The following is a 12,487-nucleotide window of genomic DNA, read 5'->3' on the forward strand; positions in this document are numbered from 1 at the left end:
AAAAATCAGGTCCTATAAGAACTTCGAAAGAACAAGAGTTTAGCCTGGAAAAGGTAAAGCCTAGGGAGTCTAAGTCTAGAGATCTGGTTTGCAGAGTCTTGGAAAAGGCTGCGTGGCCACAGAATGAACTCTTGAAGTTGGGAGTGTTGGAGCGAGCGGAGCTGCAAGTAAGCAGCGTAAAGTTCCTGCCAACGAAAACATTCTGTGATTGTTGCAACCAAGTGAAGACTTTAACGAAGGCGTGCTCCTTAAGTACACAAGCTGCAAGCGAGAGATCAAAAAGAATGAGGACCGAGAAAACGGGCTCTGGATAACTTGGGACGTTTGCTTGGCTCTGATGCCAAGCTGACGAAGGGTGACGGGGAAATTAACGCTTGGTTTGGAGCAAATAGCGGCCTCCGTGCCAAAGTTCAGTGACGAGCGCTCGGCAGAAACACCAGCGATGGCTTCAGGTACGAGCTAGCCTAGAAGAGAGCGCGGCACGGGAAGAAGGCAGCGGCCAGGTGAGCGGATAGTACGGCGCCCTCACCTGCGTGGACACGCGGTTCAGGCGGGGCAAGCGGCTTGCACGCGCCTCCGGCTCCCGGAAGGAGGCGGGGCCACCTCAAGCGCCGTTCACTTAAATCTGCGAGCGGGGATCGCGCGTCTCCCAGGTTCCTCAGCCGAGCGCCGAGCGGTCGATCGCCCTCGCTCCCGCACTCTGCGCTCCGCTCGCTGGTGGCTCCACCCGCCATTATGTAAGTGCGACAACACTCCAGCGCGCCGTCTTCGTTCCCGGCGTGCGGGCTACAGGCCGGGGCGGGGAGGAGGTGGCCGCCCCTCGCCGCTCTGGCTTTCTTGGCTCCCCCGGTCCCGGATGGTGACGGCGGCGCGGGGAGACGCTGGACGGGGCGGCCCTGTCGAGGCACGTGTGGCGCCCGCATGCTTTGCCCTGCGCGCCCTGGAACCCTTTGGGGCTCGAGTCTCCCGCGTCCCCGCGCGCCCTGCCTGCCGTGCCCGGGCCCGCACGCCAGGAGCGCGGCTCGCTCCGTGCTCCGCCCCGGAGACCAGATGTACTGACGTTTTCGCGCGCTGTTTAATTAGCTAGAAGTTCTAATGTGGCGTTTTTATGTTTTTAATGCAGAGACCAGTAATCCGTTATGGAGCATGCTATTACCCCGTTGGAACCCCTGCTTCCCACTGGTACTGTATTTCTTAACACGTTTTACACTGACATTGATGTGCGCACCCCCAGATCCCTGATGAGGTTAAGAGGGCTGGACTCCAGACCCAGAATGGTTTCCAATCTGCCTCAGATGTCCTCCATTTAGGCATATTACTCAACCTCTCTTGTGCCTCAGTTTCCTTATCTGAAAAAAACGAGGATAGTTTTTAGTCCTTGCGGTGTAGAGTTGTGAGGGCTAAAAGATGATGTATTTTATGCCCTTCACCTGGAGAAGACGACGCCCTACTTGTAATGTGAGCTCTTAGGCTCTTAACAGTCTGAACTTATCTCTAACAGTAGAACATTAGACGCCAAAGGGGTAAAGGTCAGTCTTTATTGCCTTTATTATTGCCTGCCGGTTTGTAATCCATGGAAAATGCCAGAGGTTACCCAATAAAAAATGCTTTAAAGATATAATACTCAAGAATTTTTATTATTTCTAAGTGTAAAGGCATTGTAATTCACCTGGAAATAGATGGAAGAATGAGTTCTTTGAAGCTAATTGTCGCATTCATTATCGAGTGTAGTAACTGACTTGTGTGCTAATTGCGTGATAAACATTTTTTATTTACCAGTTTTTATTGTGTTTCTGTTGTGTAGAACTTCTAGTTTATCAGTTCATCAATTTAAATAGAATGCATAGCTTTTTCATGTTTAAAGTTTTCTCTAAACCCATGAATTCACGAATATTTTTGGGAGGGGGTGGGATATTGAATTTGATCTGAACTCGTCAGCTTTCCCACATCCTGGGAGTATTTATGGTAAAACAATCAAAGGATAATAACAGTAGGGAACACTGACTCCTTCCTCTCCAGTCATTTGCTGTGCTAAGTTGTTTATATATACTTCATATTTTATTTTACACGTAAAGGAAACAGGTAGTAATGGAGCTAGAATCTGAACCCAGATAGGTTTACATTGACTTGGTTAAGAGGTTGGGTGTTTAATCATAACTAAACGGCTTCTCCTAAGTTAAGAAAATCACTGGCAAACATAAATGTTTTGCAAATGAAATTTCATAGTTCTGTTATCCAACAGCAGCGGCACTAATAGCATTTCCAAGAGAGAACATTGGATTCAGGTGGCCTGTTGACGTTAAGATTTGTTACTAAATCTAAGTGCTTTAGGTTTAGTTAGAAAGGAGGATTTCTAGTGTTTTCTAGGTTTAATGAGATATGTCATATAGATAGTGCTGCATAGTAAAGGTTGGAGTGAGGCAACAGGGTCTCTGGGTTTAAATCTTAGCTTTGCTGGTTGTATTTCAGTTTCTTCATCTATAAAATAGGAATCTTTCGCAGCGTTACTGTGAGTATAAATGAGTTGTAAAACACGTAAAGCGCTTGGCTTCAAGCTATTAGATTCAGCAGTAAGGCTAACATGGTTGGATCTCTGGGTCAGTGCTGAGATAGAAAAGATCTGGAGCAATAGAAAAGTAGGAAATAGTAGGAAACACAGGCAGTTCTGCTCCCTCTGTGTTCTATCAAAGGCTTAGGAAGGAGGCCTAGACTCGTCAAGTTAGACATGTGTAAGCTCCTCACTGGGACAGGGCATGTAGGGGAACTGTCAAGAGCCGTGATATCCTCTATGAAGCACAGATCTACCAGGCAGAATCCCGAGCTCCTTTGCGGAGATCTTTGGGATTTAGTGGTTCTCCTAGTTTCCTCCTGTTCCTAAGGGTAAAAGTTTATACAGATTCCTATCTCTTCTCAAACACTGGACTAGAAGCACGGGCTCCCTAGAAGTTTACTTCGACTCTAGATAAATGAGGGATGTTTAAAAACAGAAAAGTGTATGATGAGGGGCCCTTGCAACGCCTGGCCTCTTATAGTAATTCGGTAAGTATTCGAGGTTAACTTTACATTGAGAGGGATTCCCTTCATCAAACAGACACTTAATACTTTACAGCAGAGAGGTAGTTTTTGTATTGATAACTTCTGTGGATTTAATTTTTAGGCATGATGTACCTGTGATGTGTACCCAGGTTTAGTATAGCAGGCATCCTGACAAACTGATTCTCTTCAGATGAACTAATTGCTAGGTGGACCAAAATGCACATCTCTGGAATGGTCATTAGCTCAGGGAAATATATATTTTTAATCTTTGTTTTTTGTAACTGAAGTAAATGGTTATTATTTAAAGAAAAACGACTAACCTAGAATGTGAAATTTTCCTGTAATCCCTCTTCTGGAAATAACCATTATTAAGGTGGCATTTTTTTAAAATATATTTTAAAAATTTATTTGGCTGCATCGGATCTTTGTTGCGGCATGCGGGATCTTTCGTTGAGGCGTGGGGGGCTTCTCTCTAGTTGTGGCGGGCGGGCTGCAGAGCGCACGGGCTCAGTAGTTGTGGCACAGGGGCTGTAGAGCATGTGGGCTTAGTTGCCCCGCGGCATGTAGGATGGATCCCAGTTCCCCCACCAGGGATCAGACCTGCGTCCCTTGCACTGGAAGGCAGGTTCTTAACGACTGAACCACCAGGGAAGTCCCAAGGTGGAATGTTATGAATATTTATTTTTGTACATATAACCCAGTATATTATTATTCTTGTTTTAAATAAAATGGATTTATATTATAAATTGTTTTGTAAATTACTCTTGGAGCAGTGGGTGAAAACGTATCAATATTCTTCTATTACAAAGATTATTATAGATTCTGTGTGCTCTTTGTTCATTTTTCAAAAATAGAAGTATTTCTGTATGTTAAACAATGCAAGTGAGTAAATATTACAAATCTTATTCAATGATTATTTAACAATTCATGTATTGGGCAGTATCCAATGTAGCAGACAGAAAGGAGCTTGGAGGAGCTGTACAAAATGAAAGACTTTGTAGGCAGAAGGGGGCAGGAACAAGGAAGTTATACTAGCAAAAGGTAGATTGGTTCTAGCAAGGTCACTTTCCTTTAGGGGATGGTAAGGGTCTGTCAGGCAGATTCCTTCACTAGTGCTGATAGGGTGATTCCTGATTGGCTGGTTTAAGATTCCATTTTGGGGAGAGCTGAAGCTGTACATAATTGGGTTAAGTATTAAGTCTGGGTTTGGGGATGTGGCATACATGACTCCATTTTGGGCCCGTTGTCTTGTTTTTAGCACTGCAGGGAAAAATCTCCATAGCAGAGATTGTCATTTTAAATCTCTAAATTGTGTTTTTCTAAATTTGTGTGTGTGTGTGTGTGTGTGACCTGTTTTATGCCCTTTCCTGCAGCTTTGTTCACTTACTACTTTATGATGGTCCATATGTGTAGATATCCCAACTTTTTTTTTTTTTTAATGGGCAGTATAGACACAAAGGAGCTAGGCTTTCTTAATAGACATTTAGGTTATTTCTAGTTTTTCTTATTATAATCTAGAATGCATATCTTTGATTATATTATTTTTGCATATTTATGTGAGTTTATCAGTAGGATAAATTTCCAGAAATGGAATTACTGGATCTGAGGATATGTTTGCATTTCTGTTGTCTAGAGGAACTGACAAGTAGCTAGTGGATGTCCTTTGATACTAGGTGCTGTGGAGGATACAGAAGTGATCCCTTCTATCCAGGAGCTTATGGTCTTGTTGGAATCAAGAACAAAACAAGACAGATTCTAGTTAGATGTTAAATTATGTCTGATAGGACCCACATAGGAACCGTGGGGACTGGGGAGAAGATGAGGGCAGGCTGGAGTAGGCAGAGAAATGATGGGATGGACAGGTGTCAAGTGGACATCCAGAAAAGCACTGGATTTAAATTGTGAGAGGCCTGGGGGGAAGCACAGAGCACTGCAGGCACTAGGCCTTCCTTGAGTGAGAGCTCAGTGCTGCATCTGTGGCCATGAACTAATTCAGTTCATCTGGTGGCGAGTGAGGAAGAAATAAGGTTGGAGAGAACAGGTGGAGGTTTTGGAAGAATGGTTGAGCAGTGAGGGTATAACCACAGTGTGGAGGATAGATTTATTGCAAGGTAGGAGACAGAAAACTTTGGAAAGTTTGTGTCCTTCTGCCTTTGGAACATTTTATACAAAGCAGCCTTTTGTATACCTTAAAACTCAATTAAATTGTGTCATCCATGTCATGGTTCAGCATTGCTAATCATATACAGGTTAAAGTCCTTATCCTGACCTTAAAGGCCCTTCGTGATCAGACTCTTTTTTTTTCGGTACACCGGCCTCTCACCATTGTGGCCTCTCCCCTTGCGGAGCACAGGCTCCGGAAGCGCAGGCTCAGCAGCCATGGCTCACGGGCCCAGCCGCTCCACGGCATGTGGGATCTTCCCAGACCAGGGCACGAGCTCGTGTCCCCTGCATCGGCAGGCGGACTCTCAATCACTGCGCCACCAGGGAAGCCCGTGATCTGACTCTTAACCACTATTCCAGAATACTTTATCACCTCTCTGTGTCCAAGCCAAGCTGAACTCCCCACTGTTTACTTATGTGAACATTTATTGGAGCTTCAATACTTTCGCCTTAGCTCATGCTACGTTTATCACCTCGAATGTTCATTTTCAATCCTTAGTATTGTTATTCTAAAATTTTAGCCATTCCGGTGAGTGTAGAGGAATCTGTGGTTTTAATTTGCATTTCCCTTATGGCAGAATGCTGACCTTGTCACTTGTTTATTGGTTGTTTGTACATCTTTGGGAAATGTTTGTCTCTTGCCATTTTTCTTTTCTTTTTCTTTTTTTTAAGTATAGTTGATTTTTAATGTTTCAGGCATACAGAGTGATTCAGTTATACATATATCTGTAGCTATATCTATGTATCTATTCTTTTCCAGATTCTTTTCCAGTATAGGTTATTACAAGGTATTGAATATAGTTCCCTGTGCTATACAATAGGTCCTTGGTGTTTATCTGTTTTATGTATAGTAGTGTGTATCTATTAATCCCAAATCCCTAATTTATCCCTTCCCTCTATTTCCCCTTTGGGAACCATAAATTTGTTTTCTGTGTCTGTGGGTCTGTTTCTGTTTCGTAAATAAGTTCCTTTGTATCATTTTTTTAGATTCTGCATAAGTGATACCATATGATATTTGCGTTTGTCTGACTTCACTTAGTATGATAATCTCTAGGTCCATCCATGTTGTTGCAAATGGCATTATTCCATTTTTTTATGGCTGAGTAATATTCCGTTGTTAATATATGCCCCATCTTTTTTATCCATTCATCTATCAGTGGACATTAGGTTTCTAACGTGTCTTGGCTATTATAAGTAGTGCTGGTGTGAACGTTGGGGTGCACATATCTTTTTGAATTAGAGTTTTCATCTTTTCCAGATGTGTGGCCAGGAGTGGGATTGCTGGATCATATGGTAGCTCTATTTTTAGTTTTTTAAGGAACCTCCATACTGTACTCCATTGTGGCTGCACCAGTATACATTATCATTAACAGTGTAGGAGGGTTCCCTTTTCTCTACACCCTCTCCAGCATTTATTATTTATAGACTTTTTGATGATGGTTATTCTTGACATTTTTCTATTGGGTTGTCTGTGATTTTTTTAAAGAATTTAATTTGTAGGAGTTTCTTTTTCTTAATTGAGATATAATTGATATATAATGTTGTATTACTTCTGCTTTGATACATGTATATATTGCAAAATGATTACCAAGTAGGAGTTTCTTTATTTTTTCTGGATACATAGTTCTTTGTCTTGATTTTCTCATCAATAAAATAGAATGACAATTTCCAAGGAGAGTTATGAAGATTAAAGAGTATCTGTAAAGCATTTAACACTGATACATAGTAAGAATGCAGACATTTTAGTTATTTTGCTCGTTGACTTCTTAACGTTTTATCTAAAGGTTTTTTTAAATTGGTGAAGAGTAATGTTTAACTGGTAAGCACATACTATTGCTATTTTAAACTCTGTAAGTATAGATGCATTTTCAAAATATTCTTAAAAATCTGGATTTTCTTTTTGCTTTAGTGTCTGTGATCATTTCAGTTTTTATCATCAAGCTTTATATTTAGAACTCCATATGTTTGAAAGTAAAGTATTTTAAATACTTCATAGCTAAAATAAAAGTGAAGAGTAAAAGCATCCTTAGAACCATTATTTTACATGTGCTTATTTCACAAACCTATGATATAGAGCAAATAATTAGAGGTTTTAATTTCTGGCTTACTAAAAGTACTGATATTTAAACATTTTTGTAAACTTTCACAACATAGTACATATGCATTATAAAAATTTAGGAGATATGGACAAACAAAAATGAAATAAAAATGCTGTATTTCAGCCTCTCAGAGATTACCACTGTTATCTCCATGTTTGTGAACATTTAGTGTGTGTATATTCATATTTATATCCCTCCAGATACTTTCTGTGTATAAATACAGTTAGGTATTTTTAAAGCAAAATGAGAACATACTGTGAGTTGCTTTATTCTGTTCATAACTCTACTTTTCCATGTCAAATGTCAGTGTCTAATACCCAACCATATTTAAATTTTCTCATTTTCAAAACAACTTTTCCAGGTGCTTGTTCCAAACTAGGACTACCTGTGCATTTGGTTCAGTCTTTTTAAATCCAGCACAGTTGTCCCTCACATTTTTAAATCCCCCTTAACATTGAGTATTGACATCTATTTATTTTTATTTTTGGCTGCGTTGGGTCTTCGTTGCTGCGCACGGGGGTTACTCTTCGTTACAGTTTGCAGGCTTCTCATTGTGGTGGCTCCTCTTGTTGCGGAGCACGGGCTCTAGGCGCGTGGGCTTCAGTAGTTGTGGCTCGCGGGCTCAAGAGCACAGGCTCAGTAGTTGGCCCACGCGCTTAGTTGCTCCGCGGCATATGGAATCTTCCCAGACCAGGGCTCGAACCCGTGTCCCCTGCATTGGCAGGCGGATTCTTAACCACTGCACCACCAGGGAAGTCCCAAGTATTGGCATCTTAAATAAAGTGTTTATATCCCTCTTAAGCTGATATGATGGAATAAAAAAATACAGCAGTTTGTTATGAATCATCATTCACTTAGAAGTATATATAATAAACTGTAACCGAAAAGTTCCATTTTATTTTCCCCACGTAATTTCATCATAAATTTGTGCTAGAAAGCCTTTTATCTATCACTCTCCATTTCTTTGCAAAAAGATTATATACATTTAAATTTTGAAAGGATTCCTGTGACCATAATGCTCTTGGGAGTTATTTCTTCCAAACTGAATTACCATTGTTGAGGTTTATTATGAATCAAATTACCATTTGAAGTATTATGAGCACACACTTGATCAAGTCAGCATAATTATATTACACATTTTTGTAACAACTAACATTTACATGACACTGTGTGCTGGGCATAGTTTTAATGCTTCAACAGGGTAAAACCTATAGAAAAGTTCTGGACCTAGAAGTCCGGGTTTGAGTTTTAGGCATCCTCTTCGCTAGTTATGTGGCCTTGGGCATGACACTCAATTTCTTAGAGCCTTAGTTTCTTTATGGAAAGTAGGAATATATACAAACGTGAATTCCTTGGTCAAATTTAAACTAGTATAAAAAGCAAGTTTAAGTAGAGTCTATGCATATGTAAAATATTTTGTATTAGATCAACTTTATTATATTGATTATTACATTTTGAAATCCATTCATTTTTCTAATTCTCAAAGGAGATAGCTATTTATTTAGTAATGTGTTCACTTAGGGCTACCAAAACTATTTTTTCCTGGATTCTGTATTTTTCTTCCACGCTTGTTGAATTTATTATTTCTAGATGCACGAAATTATTTATAGTGGTCATAGTTTTTTGATGCCTCATGGTTAAGTGGAAATGAATCTGGGAATATCTCAGATTCATTCATATACTAGTATTCATATACTAGTATAGTATTACTGCCATCTCTTGTATTTCTGGAACTTAATTTCCATGGAAAATGCCTAAGTTTGTAAAAGGAGTATAAAACCTGAAGATGGATATTAGCGTTCCCCACTTTACTAGAAGCTAATTTGGGAATCCCTGGGTAACCTGTATCTAGAGTTTTGGCTCCTTTGTGATATAAATGTGTACTGGCTCCTTTGTGATATAAATGTGTACTGGCCACCTGCATCAGTAGTTCTGTGCATTTTGCAGCAACAGATCTCTCAAGAGCCCTTGGTGAGGACATTCATTGGTACCAAACATAGTCCTAAACTGTTAACTCCCTTCTGTAATCTCTATTTAGCAAATCCTTATAAGAATGACATAAGGGTAGATCTGAGTTATTTGCATTTGCCTTTATTTTTAAATTACAGATGAAAAATTCTTCAATATATAGTAGCAAGATGCCTCTTGGTCACATATCCCAACTAATTAAGCGTTCTTGTTAGACATTCTGGTTTGTTCTCTTCTTTAGATCTGGGCTATCTAATATCTGTGGCTGTTGAGCATTTGAAGTATGGCTAGTGTGACTGAAGCACTGAGTTTGTAATTTAAGTGTGAAAAGCAAAACCGCATCAGTTATTAGAAAAATTTTAACTGTTTGGAACAGTGTATTAGTTTACTGGGGCTGCCGTAACAAAGTGCCATTGATTGGCTGGATTAGACAAGTTTATCTTCTCACAATTCTCGGGCTGGAAGTCCAAGACTAAGGTGTTGGCAGGGTTGGTTTCTCCTGAGGCCTCTCCTTGGATTGCAGATGGCTGCCTTCTCTCTGTGTCCTCACATGTTGCCCCTTGGTCTGTGGGTCATCTGTGTTCTAATCTGTTTTTATAAGGGTACCAGTCCTATTGGATTAGTCCCACTCACAGGACTTCATTTTACCTTAATTACCCCTTTAAAGGCCCTATCTCCAAATACAGTCACTTTCTGAGGTGCAGGAGGTTAGGACTTCAGCACAGGAATTTATGCGGGACACAATTCAGCCCAAAAGAAATAGTGTACGTCAGTTTACTTTTTCAGCTGTAAACTTTTCAACTTTAAAAAAGATTGACTCGGTCCACATTTCAGAATTCTCATGATTACCAAGTAAAGGGAGGTTTTAATATCACTCCATTGAATATAGCTGGTGGATGAATTAAAAAGTCAATGTCAGGCTCTTACTTAGTTGCTGTTTTGTACTTCTATACAAAATTTTCTCTATTCATTCAACACTTCCTGAGTATCTAAATTTCATATGTACTTTAAAATTTTCTAGTGGCCTCTTTAAAAAGGTAAAACAGGTGAACTTTATCTTTAATGTCTAAAATGATATAATTTCAACATGTAATGAGAAATAAACGATTGTTAATGCCGTAGTTGACTTTTTTTGTACTAAATCTTCAAACTCCATGTTTAGTTTACACTTCTAGCACGTCTCAAATCAGATGCTAAATTTTCATTAGAGATACTTTAGTTTGATAATTTGTCAAATACTTTGTTTTTATTCTATCAGCAAGGGTGAGCTCACAGACTCATACTTTTGGGATAAACTTGATACACAGGGAATAAAATGTTTCTTTTCCACAGAAAGCCTTTGGAGACAGGTGTTGGAGCTAGGAGTGCAACCTGGGTTTTCTGACTGTTTTTCCTAGTATCAACATGGCTTTTTTGTTGTTTAAATTAAAGTGCTGTGCCTGCTTTGAAACTTGGAAAACTGGCAGGTGTTTTTGTTTGTTTGTTTTTAAAGAAATTTTCATCCCTTTGTGGATGGCACATAGCCCTCAGGCTAAAGCTTCTGCTTAAGGATTGTGATGTCTTTGCTCTCCAGGGATAGCTAAGAAATCGAAGAGGCAAACTAGTGGATTTTCCAGTTTCAAGGGTTAATCCTCTTTACTCATCTGCCCAATTAGAAATCTAGCCCAGGTAGTCTTCAAGTCTCTTGCGTGTTAAGGGGAAATTGGCTGCTTTGACTCTTAATGCTTTTCCTTGTGTATAACTCATAATTGTTGGACTCCTTTCTTTTTATTCTCTTCAATTTATTTCTCACTTACTAAGACTTTGCTGTCATAACTACACTTTGTGTGTTTGTAGTTTAACTTTTCCATGTATTTTACTTGATTTTCATACTTGCCTTAATTTTTGTTGTTCTTTTAATTTGTTTCATTATATTTGATGACAAAAATGTTTGGTTCATCCTCATTCTTAATGGCCAAATTGTTTCTTTTGCCGTAAGTACACTCTCATTAACTTTATAAGCCATCCTTTCCACGTGATCTAGAGAATCAGTTTCCTTTGTTTTGGTGGTATTAAGTCTCTGCAGCATCCTCCGAGCACACCTTTTCCATATTAGCGTTGTAATAGCTATATGCTTTCCGAAACAAAAGCTTCTAAAGTGAGTTTAAAAATCTTAATTTAAAAAAAAAAAGTCTTGTAAATTGGTCCTTTGTAGCATTATCAGAAATAATACTGTTCTTTCAGACAAAACAATTGAAAATATCAAGTGAGGAGCTGTGGAGGCAGCTGTAATATTCGCAGTGCTAGAATGTCATGGCTTGGTCACACCAAAAAGGAAAAAAATCTTCTGTGGTTTTTGATACATTAACACCAGATGTCTTTGGAGGTTCTCTAGGAAAATGAGGTGTGTTTGTGCATTAACTTCTCATTCAAATGAATTGTATTCTCTTTTTTTCTTGGTTAAATCCATCAGAAAGAGTTATTCTTTGTAGGTGGAAAACAGATGCTCAAACAAATGGATTTCATTCTGAGGGTATTTCTGTATCTTTATCACACCATTGCCTTTGAAGGTGTTCATTTATCACTGTGGAATAGTTTCTTTTGTTTTTATGACTTTACAGAATTGAAGCTTTTGATTTACTCTTAGGCCATGTGTAAATTGTATAAATTGGGCTTCTGGCCCAGTTGCCGCTGTTTACGTTGAGGCAACTTTATGTTTCTGTTTCAAAGTAGGAAAACTACTCTTGCAGTTTATTCTTAATGTGAGTAAAAGTGCTGTGAATACTGAATCCTGTGTGGAGAGACGACTTTAGAAATCCTTAGTGTTCTGGGGCAAGTGTGTCTTTGGTAGCGCCCCTCTGAGATGGCTCTCCGACTTTTTTGCTTGAACATGTTCAGGTAGTTCTGACTTTTTGAGAAATTACATACTGTTGTTGGTCAACTGATTGTTTAAAATGTGTACTTAAGCTGAAATTGACCTTTGGTTCTTTTATTTTTCAACTGAAATCATACAGAAGACTTTGACTTACTTTCTACTTAATTGCCTTCAAATACTGACAGACCTTAACCAGATTTTTCTTCCTTTTTTCTCTTTTTCCAGGCTAAATATTGTAGTCATGTATTCAGTAGTTATTGGAGTGATTGCCGTGTACCAGGAACCATTCTAGGCAGTGGAAGACATAGCAGCAATTTTCCTTACATTTCTTATTTCTCAGTTCCACTATCCCAGTATAGGCATCAGT

General features: G+C 39.4%; 1 protein-coding gene across 4 annotated transcripts in view; it reads left to right on the forward strand.

Annotated features, from left to right (window-relative positions):
• The first annotated feature begins 620 nt into the window (after nucleotides 1–620).
• The window catches only part of TPK1 (thiamin pyrophosphokinase 1), a 350,900-nt gene continuing 339,033 nt past the window's right edge, over nucleotides 621–12,487 (forward strand). The window contains exons 1-2 of one of the 4 annotated variants that reach the window (XM_033432268.2): nucleotides 621–737; nucleotides 1,124–1,182. In XM_033432268.2, the coding sequence (XP_033288159.1) occupies nucleotides 1,140–1,182 (43 nt within the window). In that variant the 5' untranslated portion in view covers nucleotides 621–737; nucleotides 1,124–1,139. Of the gene's footprint in view, nucleotides 738–766; nucleotides 1,183–12,487 lie in introns of those variants that run through there. The other 3 variants (XM_049714730.1, XM_049714732.1, XM_049714731.1) reach the window with 3 other exon arrangements.

Source organism: Orcinus orca, chromosome 9 (assembly GCF_937001465.1).
Source record: "Orcinus orca chromosome 9, mOrcOrc1.1, whole genome shotgun sequence".
NCBI lineage: Eukaryota > Metazoa > Chordata > Mammalia > Artiodactyla > Delphinidae > Orcinus > Orcinus orca.